This window comes from Atta cephalotes (genome assembly GCF_000143395.1).
Source record: "Atta cephalotes unplaced genomic scaffold scaffold00004, whole genome shotgun sequence".
Classification (NCBI taxonomy): Eukaryota; Metazoa; Arthropoda; class Insecta; order Hymenoptera; family Formicidae; genus Atta; species Atta cephalotes.
This window is the reverse complement of record NW_012130068.1, coordinates 2,591,471-2,615,412: the sequence shown is the minus strand read 5'-3', so window position 1 is coordinate 2,615,412 and position 23,942 is coordinate 2,591,471. Positions and strand designations below refer to the sequence as shown.

The 23,942-nt window shown below is 38.5% G+C and overlaps 1 protein-coding gene across 1 annotated transcript in view; it reads left to right on the top strand.

The window, feature by feature from the left end:
• Positions 1–15,997, top strand: part of LOC105625913 (hemicentin-1) — a 32,020-nt gene extending 16,023 nt beyond the window's left edge. Inside the window, exons 2-7 of the mRNA XM_012207223.1 lie at positions 10,597–12,055; positions 12,753–13,981; positions 14,630–14,798; positions 14,923–15,101; positions 15,288–15,563; positions 15,843–15,997. Of these exons, the coding sequence (XP_012062613.1) occupies positions 10,597–12,055; positions 12,753–13,981; positions 14,630–14,798; positions 14,923–15,101; positions 15,288–15,563; positions 15,843–15,997 (3,467 nt within the window). The remainder of the gene's footprint in view (positions 1–10,596; positions 12,056–12,752; positions 13,982–14,629; positions 14,799–14,922; positions 15,102–15,287; positions 15,564–15,842) is intronic.
• Positions 15,998–23,942: the final 7,945 nt, after the last annotated feature.

Below are 23,942 nucleotides of genomic sequence, written 5' to 3'. Positions count from 1 at the left end.
ACGTCGTACGTCGTCGTCGTCGTACTACGTCGTCGTCGTCGCGTACTACTACTACTACGTACGTACCGTACCGTTACCCGTCCCCTCCCCCTCCCCTCCTCTCTCTCTCTCTCTCTCTCTCTCTCTCTCTCTCTCTCTCTCTCCCTCTCTCTCCGTCGGTTTTTTCGCGTGATTTAGTGCAACCAAACTGTGGGGTTGCGGGTCGCTCGCTGGAGGCTGACGCCGTTTTCGTGAGTTCCCGAGCGGCACTGAGAAGATAAATTTAGAGAGGGTTCCAGTATATTAAAACTCGATAGTTACATTCACTCGGCGCCGAATAGAATCAAAATGGAGGAAAGGAACTTAATTCCATCATATTTCACGGATCTATTAAGCGCCTTGGGAAATGTATTTGTTTCATTCGCGTTGACGTTTACTTAATTATCGGATTTAGAAATGCAATTACTTATTAAGTGTGATGTACTATATATAAGGAATAAAATTATCTATTATGATATAGTTAGTTATGAAAAGACACACGTCGAGTTTTGAATGCCGTGCTGATTTCATTGAAAAACAGTCCGTCATTCTTATTGAAATTTTTTTTTTTTGCATCTTTCTCGTGATTTTCTACAGCCAATTTAGTGCGGCAACTCTCAATGCAGGAAACGTTTCAACATTCGCCACGGTTTTAACTGTGCGACAGTAAATCACAGTAGGATTGCGTTCGGAACACGACACCACGTGGCATTCCTTCGACAACGTGTTGAATTTCACTTCCTACGCGAGACAGGCAAATTTTGAACGTGAAACAGTTTCCGTTAACAAGTAGAATATGTTCTACGCAAACTGAACGAAATTTCAAGCGTAAAATCATTCATAAATTTCTGGCTAATTTTTACAGAGAATTTCACGCGATTAATATTGCTGAAATGTAAGTCTACACGGGAAAAATAATAATTATAATGTTACTAAGAAAAAAAAAGATGTATTAACAACATTAACAATTTTATTGAAAATCTTATCAATTGACTGTATTAATGAAACACATATACTAATTTTCTTTTAAAATATTAATTGTTTTGTTAATACTTATTAAAAATAAAAAAATATTTAATTAGACTGCTGTTCGCTAATACTGTTTATTAATACATTATTTTTTTCTCACGTATATTTAAGAAGTTCCGGTGATTGCAATTGGAATTATCGATATCGCGAGAAATCAATAATAAGATAAGTGTAAAGCAAATAACTTATAATGTAATTTCATTCTTACAAGGCGCACAAAAGCGCAAACTCGACCGAGAAAAATACAAAGCGTTAACGCGCAAGCTCTCCTCGTATTGTGCTTTAAGCTAAATACGAAAGATATTAAACTCTTCTTCTTCCTTTTCCACGCTGGTTGGCGGATAACGCTCGTAAGATCGCTGTAAGTCACGTAAACGTCCGTTATCCGAAGTTCTATCTGCGCGTTCTTGTAGATCGCTTCCTTTATCGCCTGCCACGAGATAATGATTTCTACAACTTTTTCGCAGTTCGCCCGAGTAACACGTCGCAGAAATTGCCTTCACATCGAAATTGTTTTTGCCTAAAGGCTGCCACGATAACCGATCGATGCTCACGACCGCTTTTACTTACTCCAATTGACTAATCCAGTATCCTCTTAATATTGTACTAAGTGTCGCTTGGAATATCGAGCTGTTGTCTTAAAATGATGCAACGCATCTTGGAAATTCATATTCTGCCAGCGAAACTAGCGAGATGTTCATGTTACACGCAGACTACTAAGTATCGAGTCACCTGAACTTTCTGCGGTCTGATGTCAAACTAATATGCTGTATGTTCCTTCCGAGATTAATTTTGAAATTTAACATTCGTAGTTTGAAAATTATTCGGCTCCATTTTTTAACAAATTTTCAGGAACTTTAAATAAATTCCGAATATATGAATGCAAATGCGAAGGCAGCGAGTCGAACAATATAATATAATTCGAGCATTCCCCTATCGCATTTTTACATTAATTCCCGTAACTGTATCGTAAATTAAAATTTTTATCGGTATCGTAATTCTTTCCTGTCTCATTATCATTCTCTCTAGGGACGCGGGAGCTATTTTCTTACTACAGAGGATTGGACGAGACTTCCGAAAAAACCTATTACGTACACGACACATTGTACGTCGCCACATCTTGCATTATGCAGTATTAACAGTTTCGCAATTGGCACACTGGAGAGTAAAGGTGTGCGCTGTATATGCATATGATCGAACACCTACGAGAGATCGGTACGATTGTAGTGTTACCTGCATGACTAAGCTGTATTTACGCAAGTCCGTATTGCGCGTAACCTCGTTATGCCACACCGTACAGGGTGTCTCAGATTTATAGAAAAGAGAAACAGAGTATTTGGCCTTTTTACTTTAATTTTTCGGAGCTAACGACAAATTTAATTTATTAAGTTAATTAAAAGGTATCACTAATTAACCTTTCGTTGGCCATAAAATTTTGCGCCTTCAATCTAAATTTTTTAGTTTCAGTACAGATTTTTATATTGTTGCAGAGACTGTATAAAAATCTGAAAAAAATTCCTCCGAAAGCTTTAACAATGAGTTTTTATTATTATAGAAGATTGGATAGTATTTTATCTTGTTTTTTAATTGTATGTTCAAAACTAAGTTGGCCAACGAAGGATTAATTTCAAGGAAGCAAAATGATATAATTCGTATAAAAAGAATAAAATGGTGAAAAAAAAGAGTTTATTTGACTAAATTAATTTAATTGTCTTTATTTCTTTTGTTGGAAAATATATGTACTTAAGTCAAATATGTTTATGTAAAAAATAAAGACATAATTAAATTAATTTAATCAAATGAATAATTTTTTCTTAGTGTGTATATTTTAATAAGAATAATCCCAACTTGTAGAGGTATATAACATAAAGATAATTAAATTGTTTGACTAAATTACTTTTAACAAAGTAATTTATAATTGAGTAGGTTCAATAGATCCACTGTCAGCATAGGATTAATGGTAGATTTCCGAGATAATGTTCCGTGATAATAACTTAAGCAACGAGCGATCAATTAAAAAGATATCACGATAATAGAAATAATAGAACTGCCGTTTTCCTTTCTTGTTTTCTCATGTCCAGTTCAAGAAGTTCTGTGTGATAATTGTGGATCACGCGGTGTATATCAACACATAAGCGTAAAGTTTCCATCGAAGAGGGACACGGACACGCGGCATTCATTCCGGAGCGAGAGATGGCGAAGCCGTCCAAACGTCGCGCGAATTATCCGTTATGCATTACGTGCTGTCTTAATTACTCCCAACCCTCAGATGATATACGCGGCCAGCTTTGTTCATTTGTGCCGGCGCACGCAGCCATAAATATCGATTACCGGGATATAGCTTTGCGTCTATCGGGCCATTAATTTGTCGAAAGTTTGTTGTTCCACCGCCACCGAGCGTCACGCGCCGCGCAAATTGTTTGCAATACTCCTCGAATTCTGTGTCGCGCAGAATCTGCACCGCGGTCGTGCCGCGATATGACGCATCACAACAAGTGCGGCTGCTATAACAACTGAACTAATAGAACGACTCGTTATAACACCACTGTCGCGGCCGAATTGATCAAATTTAAACGTGTCCTTTATACCATCTGACGACATAGAATGATGGTAATAGAGAACGTACGACTATTATTATTTTTTATTATACACAGAAAAAATGATTTTGCTATGAAGTGTTTAAAAATTTGCGCAATGTCTTCTGCGCTTCACTTCTACTGCCCGTATCCTTTTCAGTTCTTTGATTTATAAGGAGTCTTGATTAGTTTGATTTGTTATACGGATTTAAAAATTTAGATTCAGATCTGAAAATAATTTTTTTAAACTATAAAAGTAATATTGATGGCAATGCTGCAAAAAGTTTTAATAATCTAGCAATCAGTTGAAACATCCTATATATGATGTAACTGTCGACACTCCAAGATCTTTCTACATCGAGTCGCGAGAAAACACTTACATGTAAGTTGATATAATAAAAAATTCAGACACATGATTTTAATAATTCTTTAATTTTTTGTTTTCTTTTGAATGACTACACAGCGAATCTGACAATCTGATGAGCGATGTGATTCTACTTAGTAACGCAATGTATATGATTTTGGTTTTACTTTATGTAAGTTTTTATATTATTAATGTTATATTATTATGTATAAGTTAATATTTTTGATAATCATTAGGCTATTCATTACATAGTTAATTTGGCAGTTGGATAAAGAAGAACGAACTAAATTGTCAGGAATCATCATGGAATTTGCATTATTTATGTAATTTCGATTTATATGTTATATTGATAACGACCTAAATTAAAGAGTTGAAACGTATACATTTTATTCGTTAGTTACATTCACGAAAATAAAGAATTTTGCATTCGAACAGCTGATGTGGGCTCTGATGGTCTTTTTTACATTTTTCACTGATGATTCTTTCGAGCCTCATATATTTAACCTTTATATATTTGTGCATCCTATATAATTATTTTGATAGTCCAACAAAATTATTTTCGCCCTGTATGTAGCTAAATTTTTAGATACTACAACAAAGCTGTTCTTTTTGTGTATTTCACTTTAAATATAAAGAGTGCACTTAAATATAAAAGTGTTCTAGTTCAGCTATAAAAGACAGACCTATTACTTGATATTTGACGCACGATAAAAGACAATTCTTTTATGTTTACGCATGGAACGCTAATAATATTGCTGTACATAGAAGTACTTACTATAGTAGGGGATACTCTTGCAGGAATTGGATGATATAATATATGTAGACGTATAGTTCGTCATACTTTTGACGAGGGCAAGACAAACACGTCGTTGGCTGCAACGAGGAGTAACATGCGATCGTTCCTCGTGGTTAAGCATTCATTATGGGAGAAAGTTTTAGTAAAGGAGACGCCTGCGGAAGGAGGGGGGGAACCTTAATTTAGATCCGCCATCGCGCAATTGACAAAAAGGCGGAAAGCCGCGGAGTAAAACTACAAAGGGATGATAACGAGAAGGGCGATTCCGGGGAGACAGAACGAAGAAAGGACCACGACCGGATCGAGGAGTAGCGCGGAAGGGAAGGCGAAAGAAGCGCACGACAATAAGATATATTATAGGGGTTGGCGCCGGCGTTCCATTCACCCCGTTTCTCGCAGCACGCATAATCGCGACATAAGCAGAAACCTCGGTGAATATACAGAGATATTTGGACCTATCTCCACACGGAGAGAATTTTTGTTTAGAGTTTACTCTGAAAATATGATAGTCCTGGAACAATATTGTATTTCAAAGAATATTATGTTTCTCTCATTCATTAATAAAGCTATAATAAAATTGTATAATAGGTTTGATTAATTTTACTGAAGTGCATGGTAAAAATCTTTAAAATATTGTACCACAACTATATTTTCAGGGTAAATTTTAAGAGACAATTCTGTTCGTGCAGTTTTATGGTCACATCAATAACGATTTAAAGAATTTAAAATGACCAGAAACAGATTAGTTTTCATAGAAATAAAAAATTTGCGAAATTTTTGTTTGCAATAATATCAAATGCATCGATAGACATTCAATTATGAGCTTCAAACCTGATGTTCAAATGCTGATGTTTAATATTGATGACACAAGTTTTGCTGTGGGGAATAAACGATTAAAAGGATCGATATAACTGCGACGAGAATGAAATGATGAATGGTAAAAACGCCGATATCCTTTGTAAGTTTTTGCTCTACTTCTTAGATCGATCCTGGTACGGTAAAAAAGATTAATGCGCCATTTTTAAATGGCCATATCTTGTCGCGAAGAAATCGGTGCACGCAACGCGTAGTGCACGCAAAGAGTCTTGAGTGAGTGAGTACTTTCGACGAAACTTAGGTAGAAATGGATTTAAGCAAAAGTAAGAGTCTCTTTGAAGGAAATGTAGAACAGAACGGAATAACCTGGCGAGGAAAGTTGATTTTGTCAGGCAACATAACTCACTCGTTCACGGAGCACACAACGGTAAAGTCGTTCTGAAAGCGTCTTACGACGACAAATCATAGCAATACTTGTGACATATCGACGCGACATTTGCAAAAGAGAGAGAGAGAGAGAGAGAGAGAGAAGAGAGAGAGAGAGAGAGAGAGGAGAAGCGAGATATATAGAAATCATATATAAAGGCATAATTTCCTGGAAAGCTTGGCAAAGCATCGATATGGAAGGAAACGAAAAACCAGTTATGCCATCTGGGCCGCCGCGCGAAAAAGTCTCATTTTTTCGCAAACACGAGCCATTAGACATTTATATCAGTACGAAATGTTTTTGCCTCGATATTCTAAATTATATTGATCTTTCCAAGAACAATGTTAAATCCGAAAGATGATTAAATTTTGCAGAACTTCCTCTCTTGATCTTTCATATCCTATCCAACTTCCTTCATTTTTCTTCCTCAGCTTTCACAACTTTTAAAAACTCAAGGAAAAACTGCCGATACCGTTAAACGGGTTTAACGTTGCCTTAGTGATCAAATGTTGTTCCAATAATAATCCATTACTGCCTAATAATCGAAACTGCGGCGTTCTATTTCGAAAATCGAGTGGCGTTATTTCACGCTACACTATTGATAAGACGATGTAATATTATTTCTATGTAAAGTGCAAAAAAATTGAACATGATTTGCCACTTTTAGCACACACATTATTTACTGCCATTATTTACAGTTAATAATGAGATAGAATTTTTTTTCTTTTTTCATGAGACATAAAGATTTGAAAGAATTTTTTATAGCTTTAATTAGCTTTTATAGCTTTAATTTCAGTGATTTATTCGCGATAAATTTATAAAAATCTCTCTTTGAGATTAAAAATCGCCAACTATTAGAATTTATTTACGTGTTAAAATATAATATTGTAATGGCGCGTTTTCGAGGAAGCCATGAGTCAGGATTCCAGAGCGAACATCAGCCACGAGTCAGGATTTCGGAACGAACAACAGCAAGAGGAATGAGGAGGAGGAAAAGTTTTGTGGGAACGAGGTGTGAAGATCGAGGTAAAATAATAGGACAATGCACTCCGCGACGAAGGATATATGAACGAATTCGCCGGCAAACGAACGGACAGGTAAATGAACGAATGAACGCGGGATCAAATGGCTCGTAGACAAATAAATCGAAAAGAGGAAAGATAAACGTCGCTGCGCGAAATACGAGCGGGAGAGAGAGGAGGCCAGGATGCTCCGACATTTCCAAACACAAAATGGCGGAAGAGGACGATCTTCAATAGCGTTGACGAGTCGAGTCGACCGGCGGTTTTACCGTTACGCGACCCAATGACGAGAGATACGTTCGCCAGCGAGAAACGTGGCTGCTTCTACCATTCGATGGATGCCTCGTGGCCAACAGTACGGTATAAAATGGACGTGTGCTCCACGAATATTGCCGCACGAAGTAGGTTCCACTTCGCACCTGAGAAGTCGTAAAAGATCAAGAGATTTATTTCACTGAACGATGAATTCGTTGAGAAATGATAAAAATTTTTCCAAAGATTCGCGGAAGGGAATTTAAATCTTCATTACTCACTCTCTTCCGCTCGACAATAAAGTGATAAAATAAGATTGAGTTATTAGATATATCTTGCCTCTTTACTTTGAGACTTGATACTTGGTACTTGGTACTTGATGCTTGGAGAAATTTTTACTTCTCGTTCTTATACTTATCGTTACTTTGTATTTCTGTGTTCTCATTTCGTTCGTTTATTAGCATCAGTATATTGAGTATTTTTCTGTATTTTTATTCATGGGTGAATCTGAAAATTCTAGTTTGAATGATGAGCTCGTGGGTGATGGAGCAGGGTAAGTCCGACAAGCAGATGTACAGAATCCAACTGACTCATAGGATTACTTTTGAAACCGTAAATATATGAAACAAGATATACACCGTAACATACGTCATAAGCTTCATTGTTGAATATCGTGAATTTCCTTTATTCTCGAACAGTCGAATGAACAACATTCGTCACTTCCACTGAAACTTCGCCATATATTCTTTTTTTCGTCGTATAAAAGCTATAGTATACAAAAGAAAAACTTAAACAGTAAGACATAAACAGTTAACTTGTCTTAGCTGTGAAATACTACCGTGTTTTCTGCAGATAAACAAATCAATATTTTTCTACTACCTAGATTATTGCCTTAGATTCTATGATTAGTCGATTCGCTTATTGTTTACACGGAAAGAATTAAGATACTTATTTGCAAATTTAGTTAGATACAAATTTGAAAATAATTTTATTTTCCATCAAAACAATTATATAGGACACTCAAACTCATTGCTAGAATATCAAAACTTTTTACAGCATTATACTTCAAATTCTTATGTAATTATTTTAATGATTTAAACAACATTATTTTCAAATATGTACGAGTATATATAACTACAATTTAGATACTTCAGCAAAATCGTTCTTTTTCTGTACATCTTGCTACCTTACATTTTTTTCTGTGTATCAGATTTAAATATCGATTACTAAAACAGAATTTAGAAAAGGTGTTTAGTTAATTTTGTGGTTAACAGTGACCAATATCAGAAGTTTACTATAAATATCTCGACATTCGGTGGTCGCGACAGTGCGGTACTATTAGTTTTCAACGTCACCGCGTTGTGGTATTCGATTTTCGGAATGATTTGTGTTGACATTCGATGTTATGTTACGATAAGGAAACGTTATGATGCTGTGTCATGTGTGAAAATCGATTTTTATAATGATAAAACCGTCTGTATAATGTACGAAAAAATTATTGATATATCAGGAATATTTTAAATAATACGGATTCTCTCTCGATTAATTTTTTTATCGACTGATTCAGAGACTTTATTTCCACGAACAAATTGATAACGCATAAGAAAAAAATGCTACAAATAATTTTATTTAAATTGGTTAATTATACCATTAAATATTTATGGAAACGTTATATTTGAAACGACCTTTCGGGTCGTTTAAATAATTACGAATGGAATCATCAGTGACATTTTTGAAACAATATCCTTTTTATTTTACGTCATTGTTCTCATCCTCGATTATGATTAAATTTTTTAATTAAAATGGAATTTTACGTACGCTTTCTTTTTAATTTATATAAAATATTACCGAAAATTCATATTCGGTAATTTTTGCCATTTACATTCACTGAATAAACGTAACGATGCGATGGAGAAGTGGATGGGAATGACGTGTTGTTTCCACCGCTTGGAAAATACACAAACAGCATTGGAATGCTGATATTTTTTTTTTTTAATTTCTTCTGTAAAGATATAACAATCAAACTTCAACTTGCAAATACTTACACGAAACAAATGTTATTTAAAAATAGGAAACGTTTAATAACTATTTGCACTGTTAAATACACGTTTGTAAAAAAATTTTTTTTCTATAGTCATTGTTTTTGTATTATGATATTTTTCATCCTTTATTACAACATTGCAAATGTAACGTATATTGGTTATTCGTGTGTAAAAGCTTCATACGTAATAGATTTTTTATGAAATGTATTTTAGTGCGTGAAATTTTAGAGAGAAATGGAGTGAAAAAGAGAGAAACACAGGAACGAGCTCGTTCAATGCTCGTTGTCGAACCATACGTTACAATGGTGCCTCTCTATAGACACGTGCAGGGATTAAAGTTGAACATATACTATTGTAATAGACGAGTTAATACGAAATATTTTGAAGTTAAAACATTTTTCTCAACCTTTCCACGTTCCTTTCCTCCCGAAATTAGTCTTTATGATCATCATTCTTCGTGTTTTAATTAGATAGTTTACAACGAAAACACGAGCGAAGGTAAACCAATTTCTCTGGAGAATGCCAACGTTCCGGATATTCTCTAACGGTACTACTGCCGTCATCGTCGTCGTCGTAAAGACAGGAATTCACGCAGCTTGCAATGCGACTAACTGTAGCTGGCGACGAATCGTTTTTGCCAGTTCATTATTTCGTAAATGCGACACGGCGTGAATATCTGACGTCTTTCGCGTTGTTAAATGCCAGTTATTATTCTCTCACCTGCTTTAATCATGCTTAGTACGCATGGACTCGTCAACAATCAGTATTGTCAACGTTGGCGAAACGGCACACAGCTTGGCATTAATTGCATAAAAGGTGAATTCTTGGTGGGGAGTCAGTGAACCCAAAAACTAGGTTGATTCCTGACAGGCAATTTGTATTGCCATTATCACGGTCCCACGCAGTAGCGTTCGAACGCTGCTGTTCGCGCTCACGAATTTATTCCGTCTTAATGGAAAATGTGTGTACGTGCGAGGCTGTAAAGCACGACGATGGAGAGGCCGATCGATTCTTACACATCGAGCGACTCTCTTGCGGTCGATTTCCTCATCGGGTCACCGGGTTATCGGGTTACCACGACGCGGATCGATCGTCCGTTAATGCTGTCACCGCTTATAGTTATAATGCATAAAATATATTATATAAAATATATGTTAAAGAAAGAAAATACATTCATTTTTTCCTCGTTGTTTTTGAAATACTAATCGGTTTCAATGTGTTTGTTGTTGCTTTAATAAACTCCTTTTATTTCAGCACCTATCGGAGCATACACCGACGAGACACAGATGGATACACATGAAGGCTCGACGGTGCAGTTGCAGTGCCGATTCCCACCGCCGCGGGAAAATGTCACGTGCTTTTGGTTGACCCACACGAATAACAATCTCGATAACGCGGCGATCGAGAACCGCTCATTGTCGCCAAACTACAAGGTTTATATGAACTTGCAAGAGGGCCGTTACGACCTGCAGATCAGGAACGTGTCCTACGAGCGTGACAACGGCAAGTATGAGTGCAGAGTGAAGGTCAGTAGTACCGGCGTTGACCTCCACAGGAAGTATATTACCCTGACGGTGCTGAGAGCGCCGGGTCAGCCGATGATATCGCCGACCTCCGCATTGGCCACAGAAGGCAAGATACTGGAGCTGGCGTGCAACACCATCGGTGGCAGTCCCGAGCCAGAAGTGAGATGGTACCGTGGCAGCAATACCACCCTGCTGCACACCGGCAAGACTCTGATAATCCATCCCACGCGGGAAGACGATCGGGCAGTTTTCCGATGCGTCGTGAGAAACCGAGCGATGCGCGAGGGTGAGACCCTGAATGCCTCGGTGACGCTCGACGTCAACTACTTCCCACGCGTGTCTGTTGGCCCAGACAACCCGCTCAAGGTCGAGGTGAACGGCACCGCAATCCTCAAATGCCATGTAGATTCGAAGCCGAGAGTCAGCATGATACACTGGTGGCGAGGCGGTTCCTACGTTTCCACCAACTTCGAGCATGTGATACCTAAGGTGACGCTACAGGATTTTGGCACGTACAACTGCCAGGCGGACAATGGACTCGGTAGGTTGGTCGAGACCCCTTTGACTCTAGACGTGCTCTATCCACCCACAGTGTCTATCGAGGGCGACACTGTCAGAGTAGCTGATGTAGAGGACAGCATAACCGTCCATTGTAATGTGTCTGCCAATCCGATGCCATCCGTGATCGAATGGCTGCGGGACGGTCGACCAGAATTTAGGCAACCAGGTTCAATTCTCCGATTGACCCGTGTCACTTCGGAACACGCTGGTAACTACACCTGTCGCGCGGTAAACACGATTTATCCTACCGGCGGCGAACGCAGGAATCATTCAGCCTTTTCCACTGTAACGATCCGAGTGCGGCACAAACCCGGTCCGGCTAGAGTGACTCCGGATTCACCGGTCGCTGTTGAGGGTTCGCGGGTGATACTCACGTGCATGGCCAGTCCGGCTGGTTATCCTGAGCCACAGTACAAATGGTGGAAGGTAGGCGAGGGTGGTTCGATTCAAGTGCCAGCACCATCCGGTCCGAAATATGAAATCGACTCGGTGCACCTTGGTAGTGAGGGTACTTACAAATGCTTTGCCATTAACGAGATCGGCATCGGTGAAGCCGCGTCAGTAAACCTTACTGTTCACCAGCCGCCGAAGATTCTCACCAAGCTGCAGCCTCATGTCACGAGGAAGTAAGTAAAAAGAATTGTGTATAGAATTTTTCCAATACAAGTAAAATATCTATATGAGTCTCCATAGTTGTCGTTGATGCGTAAATTATGTATTCTTAACGTAAAAAGATACAATTCACAACTATTTAGATTTTACTTAAACTCTAAATTACATTCATTTTTCGAAATTAAAGTAAATGTTTTAACTGTGGATTTTGAGTCCTCTTCAGTGTGGAAATTATACAAACTACCATAGAATTTTCCTTCAAAATATCTTACTTTCCGAATCAATGAAAAATTCAATTTTTATTGAAACAAATATAATGGCGATGTTAATAATTATTGTTTGATTTTTAAATATTCCGACTCTTAAGCTTATATTCAGACTCTTTTTGAAAAACTCAAACATTTTTAGAGAGATGTTCTTGCTGCGCACTGGATGTTTTATTCTACATGCAATGAGAAATAGCAATTTCCCTAAGCACAATCTGCTTTTTGCAAGGCCATGACGTATTTTCTTTATCCATTTTGTCCTTTAATCTTCAAGTCGTACTAAATGTCATTGATGCAATTGTAAAAAGTTTGTGGACTTTACGTTTCTTCTACATATTTCTTCCATAAACTATGTGCCATTCGGCGAAGTATAGTAAGTCGCTTCGCGAATACAACAAGATATATCTTTCGTTCTAATAATCTAACGTTTTCTTGCTTATCGCAGAGTCGGCGAGTCATCGTTCCAAGTATCCTGCGTAGCGCAGGGCAAACCGCGGCCTAGCGTGCGCTGGCTGAAGGACGATCAAGAATTAACGGCAGACGAGAGGCTCTACAAAGTAATTACGACGGCGTCAGAGGGCCATGGTAACGTAATAACCGTAAATTCCACGCTGAGTTTTCTGGGTCATGCTCGTCCACAAACCGATGAAATCGTGGCGGGCGATCGCGGTAAATACACCTGCGTCTTCGTGAATGAGGTGAAGAAAGTCGAATCTACGATGATGCTCAAGGTAGAGCACGAGCCCATAGTTCTCCATCAGCACGGCAAAGTGGCTTACAATCTCCGAGAGACCGCCGAAGTTGCCTGCAAGGTTCAAGCATGGCCAAAGCCCGAATTCCAGTGGAGTTTCGGTACCAATGCCGCGACTCTTCAAGGTTCCTCTAGCGACGGTCACTACGAGATTACTACCACTAGCGATAACTACGATGCATATACATCCGTCCTAAGAATGACCAACATCCGCGAATCCGATTACGGTGACTATACTTGCCGCGCTGCCAATGCTCAAGGTAGTGTGATGTCCACTATCAGATTGCAGCCTAAGGGAGCGCCAGAAAAACCAATCAACATCACCGCCATGGAAATCGGACCTACATACGTCACCCTTTTGTGGCAATTGGGTTTCGACGGTGGCCTGCCCATCACAAAGTACTTTGTTTCATATAGAAGAGTGGCTGGTGGTGACGAAATAGTCGCGCCAGATTGTGCGCCTCCTCGAGGACCGATCGGCCAATGGCTCGAGCTCGATTGTCGGCGATCGAACCCGTGCAACGTGACCAATCTGGAGCAACATCAGACTTATACCTTCAAAGTGAAGGTCTATAATACCAAGAATCATTCCGATTATTCCGACGAAGTAACCGCCACCACAGCGGTAGCCAAAATACCCACACCGCTTAGAGTTAGCTTCGATCCGGAAAGTAGTACGCTCGCTATCAACGTGGGTGCCACATGCTTGGCGTTGGTAGCATCTATCGAGAAGTTCGACGGAGGCTCGGATAGTTCATGGCGTATCGTCGACGAGTGGCCCCTCGAAGTTCTTGGAAGTGCGCCTACTCAAAGAGAGGGAGTATTGGACGATCCCGAAGCAGCCGACTCGGAACCCCGACTGAGAGTTCGGTTGTGCCTCAAAGCCGACCGGCAGAAATGCGGCGAATACGCAGAAGCCGAAAGTAAGTATTTCATTATTGTACAAGATAATTAAAGAGAAAAGAATCAATATTCATAAATTTATTTTAAAACTTACACAGTTTCTTAATTATTAGAAAATTGCATTATTAATAAATTTTAGGATATATAATTGACTTACTCAATGTTATATATTGATCAATTAAAATAAAAATATTAATAAACTTAATAGATAAACTTTAAGATCTCATCACATTAATTCTTTGAAAAAAATTGTCTAATAACAAATAAAAATATATTTTAAGTGTGCTAATGCTAATTTAAATCACATTGAATAATTTCTATTACTGAAAATTTCTATTAGACAAAAAATATTTCTTCTCGCATAATTTATAAATACAAACTTTTTAAATAATAAATTTTGAAAGCAGTTACATTTTTCAATTTAATAGACGTTTATGCCAGTTAACAATTATATTTTCTCTAGCTTATTAATAATACAAAAATTTTTTTTAAATTAATAAACTGTGTGTTTTAAAACGATAATAATTTAATAATTAAACAAACAATTTTTAATAAAGTTATTTATTTTGTATAACATTAGAAAAATGTTGTTAGATATTTGGAACGAATTTATTTTAGAAGTGTATCTTTATCGAGAATTTATGCATTAAACATTCTTTTTCTTACAGTTGGACCATCCTACATTGCACAAGCTGGTTCTCTCGGAACACCGACTTTAATCGCCCTGATAGTGAGCGGAGCAGTTTTTCTATTGTTCGCGGCCTTGTTGTTACTATTTTGCCGATGCCGGCGAAAACACGCGACGAAGGCGAAAGATTATGAAATGGACACGAACGCGTAAGTATTCGAAACTAATGCTCATCGTAAGTGGAGAATAACTTAAGCTGGACAGTATGTTGCATCGCGTGGCTCGAGTGTAAAAAAAGGCACGGTCCATTGAATTCTTTCCTTTATTTTGTAGCGTCCGGCCGAGCCTTGTAGCAGGTAACGGCCAGCAAAGCCAACCACCGCCACCGTATTATGCCGAGAACAAAGCGCTGGAACACAGCCTGGATCACGCTTTGGCTTTGGAAGATTCAAAGACACCTGCTTATTCACAGTCTGGATACGGTTATCATCAACCCAATCACAATATCAACGGTAAGTGCAAAAAATAGTTTTCCCACAAAAAACTTCTTCAGGTTTGTAAAAACTTATTAAAGTGTGCGTTCCATAAGTATTGTTCTACCTTTGTTACTTGTGGAAAGATAGAATGATGTTTGTTTTGACTTGTGTCACAAAACTCTCAAAAAAACATTACATATATTCTTCTTCGATTTTCCTCAGGTGTGAACATGGGCTACATGGAAAACAGTTATTCGAATTCTAACAACGGCGGTTCCGTCAATTCACAAGATTCCATATGGCAGATGAAATCCGCCGCTGCGAACGGCGTTAACCAGCCGTACGATCTCGCTGGATATGGTACTACGGAGTCCGATTACCCCACGCACCCTCATTATCTCCCGCAGCGAGAGGATTATAGGGAGAGCCACAATCTGAGCCGACAGCAGTTCTGCACAGAGCCCTTCGCCACCGTCGTCAAGTCTCAGAAACACGTCGGTCGGTATTAGCCTTACGATCGTTTCACGTGACTTCCTCGTCCAGCTCGCCTAGCTTCTAATGACAGTCCCTATATTGTCGGTGTGCGTGCTAGGTTGCAGCGTTATAGATTATATCGTACGTTACATCGATCTTCTGCAGCTACACTACATTGTTTCGCGGTGCCTCCTGCACCTTCGAAGAGACCTCGTTTCGTCCTTCCTCTTTCCCCGTTGCCCTCTTCTTCCGCAATCTCGTAATTTCACCTTCATATTAATCGTCTGTTATATCTTCGTACAGATTCGCCTTACGACGTGTCGGGTTTGCCGTACCAGGAGAATTACGACGAGGACACGAAGCCGCCGCAACAGCCCAGCCTCTCGTACGACGAGAGTCTTGAGTCCGGCTACTCAACGCCGAACAGGCGTAGGATCATCCGGGAAATAATCGTTTGAGACCTGCCTACCGGCTCACGAGCCGGAAACACGCGTACCACCTGGCTATAGCAGCAGGCCCCCGTTTGCCATACGGTGACGCAGCATCGTCCGCATCATCTCTATCACCGCCACCGCCATCGTCACCGTATGGAGATCGTCCTTGAGAATCCTTCCGTGCCGCCAATCGCGACGGCCGCGACGGCGACTTCACAATTGGGTCTTCCGATGCATCCGTCGCACTTTCCGCATTGCGCTGCATACGACGTAGGTTTAGGACATAATCCGTCGTTGTTGCCCGCAGAGGACTATTACGCGAGGAATCGTCACGTGTATAGCGGTCTAGACGGCACGCCGGCTCCGGTGACAGTCCGGCGAATCGATAAGTCCGGTTTGCTGGAGATCGCGGAGACGGATCCCGTCACATATCCACGTCCTTGCGTACTCACTGGTGCGGAGGACGTGACAGCGCGCGGCCTATCGTTACGGGTCGATCGCTCGGGACTTTTGGAGGCTGTTCCCGAAGCTACTGATCAACCGGAGGAAAACAACGGTGACATGACGACGAAATTGCTTGATGAAGTGGGGGTGTCGCGAGGAGAAACATTAAAAGTAGATGCTGATGTGAATCCTTGCGTGTTCGAGGATGGTTGTCTGCTAGAACGGCCATCATCCTTGGAGGGGCAAGCCTGTCCGGACGAGGTCGACGCGAGAGCCCGTTCTGCGGATTTCAAGGTACTAAGCGGAAGCCCGCGAACTCAACTCGACGTTTCCAAAGCCACGGAGAGACCACACTTAGCGTTCTCGCCCGGTTCTTCCCTACGTCATTTCCGAAACGATCCTTCAAAAAGGTCTCCGTTGACGACTCGTGATGTGGATTCGGCTCGTGATCTACGGAATCAAAGCTCTCCGGATTTTGCCGCGACGTATAGTGCCGCTGGTTCCGTTTCCAAAAAGCCTGCCGATCCGTCGCAGAGTCCAATTACACACGAACGATTGCAGATAGAATGCACAAAGAGCAACGTTGATCCAGCATCAATTGACTCGGGCGTTTCGATCGACACGATTAAAACATCTCACGAATCGTTACTCGCGAGAGGAAGCGCGGTACAAAAGGACGATCCACCAGGAGAGGAGAGAGCCGAAGCGGAAGGATGCGAGCACACGACTATCGAGAATCTCGAAAAGGACGAAGTATCGTTCAAAGGGTCCAACAAACTTCTCGACAATGACAATGTCCAGACGCTCAGAGTGATCATTCTGTCGGAACAATTGTGAAAGTGACCATAGTGACCTCGAGTGCAATGATTACAGGCAGTGATATCATTATATGTGCGAGTGCTAGTGAATGAGCCATGAGTATCGGAGGACACCAGGGATATGGTCTTTACGAAGGAATTTACCAACTATCGACAAGGAGGGCAGTGTATTCTCTGCGTGATTCGCCATCTTTCCTCGTTTATTTTATTTATCGACTTTGCTAACATCTGATTCTAAGCAATTAAGACTGTCTAAGAAATTTATTGTTTAAATTGTGTATTTTTGTTGAACATTAATCGCTGTTTCAAACATTTTTTCGAAAAATTAAATTTTGTTCATTTAAAATTCATGTTCAGACAGACTCGTCTATTTAACTCTTCGAGATTGATTATTTTCTCGCTAACGCTTTGAATTCGGCTATTTTATCAATGTTTTACAATGTTGTTGATTCAGACAATTAACTGCCATCCCGAATTCAATGCGTTAATTGTTGTCCGTTTAATTAGTCAATCTCGACGCGGCCCACGAGAACATTATCATAGAACGTTATTTTGTTAAATTACGTATGATTATTACGACGCTCGTTATTTTATTGCATTTACATTTACTTTCTGTATTGATTGCGGATATTTTTTTCTGTATTTTTATAGAAGACGCGTGGAACTTCTCGTGAGATTGCGTCCACGAGCGTTCTCCGAATACGATGTTAAAGTATCGGGACACATCAATTTCCGGCCGCTCACGCGAGAAAAGACGTCGTAAGTATAAATGGGAAGATATATTTCAAGAATGAGGGCAGGTTGGACGGAGAATCTCGCGAGTTCATCTTCAATGACGCGCAGAAGCTGTCTGACTACCGCCTATCAGTAAAGACTCGATGCGGCGTTCGATGCATTTTATACTTTTATATATACAAGTGTGAAAGGATGCGCTGTCTTTTCGAACGACAAGAGATTGCGGTTTACCGTAGCCGCGCCGATCGGTTTTATTATATAAATGTATTATTCGCGGAGCGATTAACGCTGCCGGTTTTGTAAGTACTAGGCATAGCGTTTATAAGTAAAAGATGTATTCTTTCGCGAAGAACAGTTTTTTTTTCATCGAGATCGGCCGCGTCGTGCAGGGCCATCGGGCTGAAATCAGCGAGACGATTATTTCGATATTATCTACCTTGTGACGGAACAATTCGGACAACTCAAACGGTCTAAGCCGAACACGTGAGGGATGTCTTGAACTGTCACATTGTCTGCCGAGAGAAAAGTTTTGATATTTGTGACCATAACATAGTAAAATAATTACGATTAGGAGCGAATTTTTAATTATTATTGCTGTATAATATTCTTATTATGTTTATAATACAATAGTAATTATATAAATAGTAAATATAACTAATTTATAATTCTATATACTAAAAAAAATATCCCTAAAAATCCCTAAAAATGATTATAATTCATATTATAAATTATAATGGATAGCATTATATTTTTTCGTATATAGAATTACAAATATAATTATTACTGACATTGTAACAGTAATAATAATTACAAAAAAAGATGCTTTTAATCTTAATATTTTACCATGTAATTATAGTTATAATAAGTACCAAAAATTTTTCCTTATAATTAGTGAAGGTGATGGCGTATCGAATGTTTATCACGCAATTGTAAATACTCGATTGAGTTTCCTGAGGTAACACAAGCGTAACAGCCTATGGTACTTAATACAAACGTAGAGCTAATGCTCTATGATAATTGTATTCGCGCCGCCAGTCATGAGTTGGACGCGACGAACTCAGACGAGGAGCCGAAACGAAATCTCGACAACGAATTTCGCTATTTCAGCCCGCGATACTTCGAACTAACGATAGACACTAAATGTACTTTTTTTTTACGTGCAAGTTCTACGCGTCACTTCGTTTTATGGTTGTACGCGACGTGTAGATGTTATGTGCACGGCGCCTTTTGTTGAATTTTTATCCCCTCCCTTCCCCTATTTTTTCCTTTCATTTATATATACATATATATATCTTTTTTATTTTTGTATCGTCGATCGAACGCGCCGGTAAAGTTTCGTTTCCCTTTGCTCGCGCAACATACGTGAAAATATAACAGAACGGAGCACAACGCATTTTACTGACAACCGTATTAGGATGATCGATTGTAACATCGTATTACGTGTCAGTCGTTCCTGTCGTACATTTTTACGAAATACTCTGTAGCGTGATAGATTGTAAAACGACCATCTCGGTCACGCGTTTTCACCCTTGGACAAAATTAAAGACACTATAACAGAATCTAACCACGAGTGATTTTGTCAAAAAATTTTGTTAAAGAGAGAAAGGGTTGGGAACATTACTTCATAAGAATAACACGTTATCATTACCGTTATTTAGAAAATAATGAAATGTTACTTTTTTGTAATGTTAAAGAAAGATATTAGATTTAAAAATTACATTATTTAATAATTAATATTAATTATGAAATCAATATTAAAATTTAAAAATTCTAAACTAGTCTTTATATAACAAACTTTTCTTTATACTAAATCTATTTCTTTATACTAAATTATAAATTAGTAAATCTTTAATAATTTTTGTATATTAATATTCTTATTTTTTATATATACTTATCTTTAGAAAATTAGATTATAATTTACAAACATAGATTTTTATTAAAATTTTTATTAAACATTGTATTTAAACATTAAAATTTTGTTGTTATTATGAGTGCTTTCCAATATTCACTGCCAATACTGAAAATTTATGGTTCACGTTACATATATATTACAGACTTTTAGTATTGACAGTGACTACTGGAATGCAGTCTAAGAAATGAAGTACAAACACTTTTCAATATTTAAATTTCTATTATGAAATATTTTTAGCCAATTAACACTAATGCGATTTAATATGCATAGTTATAAAGATAATAACAGATGAAAGTAACGATAAAAGTAACGGTTTTTATTCATTACTGTTAAATATAACGATAAATATAATATTACCGTTACTATACAGACAGAAAAAAGTAATGATCGTTACCGAAAAAAATAACGAAATGGTAACGGTGTTATTACCCAGTTTTGGAGAAAGGTACATATGTATATTTTCTCCTTGTATATATACTATCTCACTCTAACTTACACTGCCTTTATACACTGTTAAATATCAAAGAAATAATGATAACCCAATCTCTTGAATTAAACAAAATTTGGTAATTTTAACTTTTATGTGTGATTTTGTCAAAATTGCGCGCGCGCGTGTGTGTACACACACGCTGTCTCACTCGATTTATATTGTTTTTTTATTCTATATTTTACTCTAAAATATCAAAGCTACGCGCAATGGTAATCCAATCTCTTGAATTAAATAACATTTTGTTATTTTTTAATTTCTTTGTGTCAAAAATGTAGATCAATCCATATCTGTTGAATTGTTTAGTTTCAATGTAAACAATGAAATGAACTAAATTTGAGACAGATTTAACACATGTCTTGAATTAAATTATTTAATTCATGAAATGTATTAAAATCTCAAATTTAGCCCACATTGTTTACTTTTAAACTAAACTTCATTGTTTTAATTAAATTAACAACATATTGAGTTGGAACAATGGCGACTTATAGAAATGATTCAAAATAACTCAAATTGAGTGTAATTTGACAAGTATGAATTTAACAGTGTAATCTTAATTAAAATTGTGAAATGATACAGTATAAATTGAAGTGATAGTAAATATATAGGGAAGAAGTATATATACCTTTATCTATTGTAATATTTTGACAAAATCGCTCATGGCCAGATTCTTAGACAAAACGAACGCTATTCGGACCAGGCCACGTTAACTCTTCTTCGCCAACCGCGTTTCTCTGCATCCGATCCTTCCTCGTTTTGTCGTATCTTCTGCGATTCTGCGAGGGACGGTAAACGCAATGACTTGGCCGCGCGTTCGTTCGCATATCGTTTTGTGATCTCATTTGTTCGTAATGCAATCTTGGAGACATAGCGGTCGGACGATCGCGTTTCGACCGTTGCGATTGCACGTCCGCTATTGCGAATCGACACTGTCGGCTCTGTATGGCCATTAGTCCCTTGTACCACGACGTAGGCGTAATTAGGAAAGGGAGAAAACACACAAATAGTATATTCCTTTAAGTATATTCCACCGAAAACGATGTCGTGCTGCACGTACAATGCGATCGTAACGAGTCTTGTTGGACGTAATCTTCTTCGCTGATTACTTCGCTAATGAAATACGACGGTATTTATCAAGCATGGGGCTCGGTCAAACCATTACTGTCCGCTCGGCAGTAATATTTTTATATTTCCTTTTACTATTCGTACCGATTTTCCTCTTTGACATATCTTCTCTCTGCGAGAGAATTCGTTTTACTGACGTTAATATGCTATCCAATATTGAAATATTTTTATATATAAAAAAAATATTTGAACCTTTTTCTCTTTCTCTCTTTTTCTTATTCAGTTTTTGCATCTGCATTTTACTAATTATTTACGTTCTATCTTTCTCCTAATCTCTTTTCGTCTCAATTTATTTAATTCAATCATTTTTAATTAGCGTTTAGTATTAAATTTACATATATTCCTTTCACTTCCTCGCGCTATATTACATTTTTTATCATTCGCTTTTTAATAATTTACCGATGACCGATGTATGAAAACCACGTTGAAAATCTCCTACTTCCATGTCTTTCATAGAACGAAAGTTACGCGTTAACGTTAGATGTTAACGCACATGCCGCGTCGTGAGACGTCGGTACTATTCAAGATAAATGGAATCTATTTGTTTCGGCACAATTACTCAAGGGACACGAATGTATCCACGGCTATGCCCCTCGATTTGGATGCCACGTAAATTCTAGCCGCGATATATGAGGCGAGAGAGGCGGGTTACGGAATGGCAGACACGGGGCGGGACAAGGCGAACGGAAAAGGAATGGAGAAAAAGTAGTCGACATATTTTTGCACAACGAAAAATCGTAGAGGGTACATATACATTAAACACGCGTATGTAGGGTTAATAAATTTCAGGAACGCCAACAAGACCGTGTTCGATCGATTTTCGCTACCTTATGCGCGAGGAGAACGAGAATTACCCTGAGATTTTGTACATAATATATAGCAAGGTGAAAATAGAGGTGTGATAGAGAGAATGTGTGTGTCTGTGTATACGTGAACGTGCGGGTATGTGTGTTACGATAAAAAATATGAAAAGAGAAAAGGAAAAAATAAAATGTTACGTTATAAGATGATTGTAACGAAGACGAGCAACTAAGTTGTAGAATTTCCCTCGAATAACGTCGCTCGCCGAAGTAGCTGTAAATACGAGGACGTACGTTTCTCTAAACTAACTAAAATAACTCCCCCAATGTGAAACGAGAGAAACGATCGATTTATCTCGTTCGAAGTCGTCCACGTGCTCGAAGTCGGATACGCGTATCCGGGATGTACGAATGATGAGCTGTCTCGAGCGAAAAAACGGAATGCCTATGAGTGCCGGATGCCGGGTTGAGACGACATTAGATCCTTATAGGGAGATTCCGTCGACTTTTGCCGGTGAGATCGGTTTCGCGAAGATCGCCGAGCCTTCGTGACGATCCGGTACGCATCGTGTGTCACGTGTCTGCGCGCGGCTGCTCGCAATATTAATTAATTAATAACGCGCGTATATCGCACGCATGTTGCGTCGCGCGTGCACGCGTTTCATCCACGAGAGATCCGTATATTAATTAATATCCATCATAGTTATGATATTATAATGAATTATTATTTGTACAAATTTTATGTTGCAATATAAAATAAACGATGAAGCGACGATCTCCTGCGTCTTCGATTCTTTCCTCTCATTTCACTCTCCCTCGCGAGTCTCTTGTCATAAGTCAAGAACTACAATTGTTTTATTTGCGAAAGCTACAGAGAGTTCTTTGAATACATTTTTTCAATCTATGTTTTTTAATTATAACATTTTTGTAATATCTCGTTAAATTAAAAGAAAAAAAAGAACAAAAAGGAATGATATGCTGTTATAAGGAGATTATTGTAATAAAGACGTACAGCTAAGTTGTAGAGTTTCTCTCTAATTATGTCGCTCGTTAAACTAACTGCAAATAGGAGGATGCACTTTTTTTTAATTAATTAAATAGCGCCAGTCGGCGCATATAATTAAATATATTTTTTAACTTAACTCATACAGCACAGATCATTCCAGCAATACGGTAGTAATATTACAATAACATACAGTCACAAGTATAAAGCACTCTCAATTTATTGCATTTTCTTGGAAAAAGCTAAAGGAAAACTAACAAAATATTAAAATTATTATAAAAATGACTATATTATTTTCCAATAAAGTTGCAAGCTTTTGTGTTGCATGTGGTATCTCGAAAGCTTACGTCTCGATGTATTTTGAGGAAAAATTCGGCGTCAAACAGTTAGAATTTATGGAAAATCGAGTCCCAAATTCCCGCGTGCGATTTATATCACAAGGAATACGAACTATCGAGAGGTGGCCGTTACCTTCATCGACCTCCGCATCGAGATATCGACCTCGTGTGCTCGATTGGCGCGAGCTTGCGCCGTTCATAGCTTTCTCCCACTTTGTGCTAGATAAAACGTTGTAAGGCTTTTCACCCTGTGCGATATCCCTTGTTTCCCTCGGAAACCGAGGCGATATTTTATAGTCGCGACGCA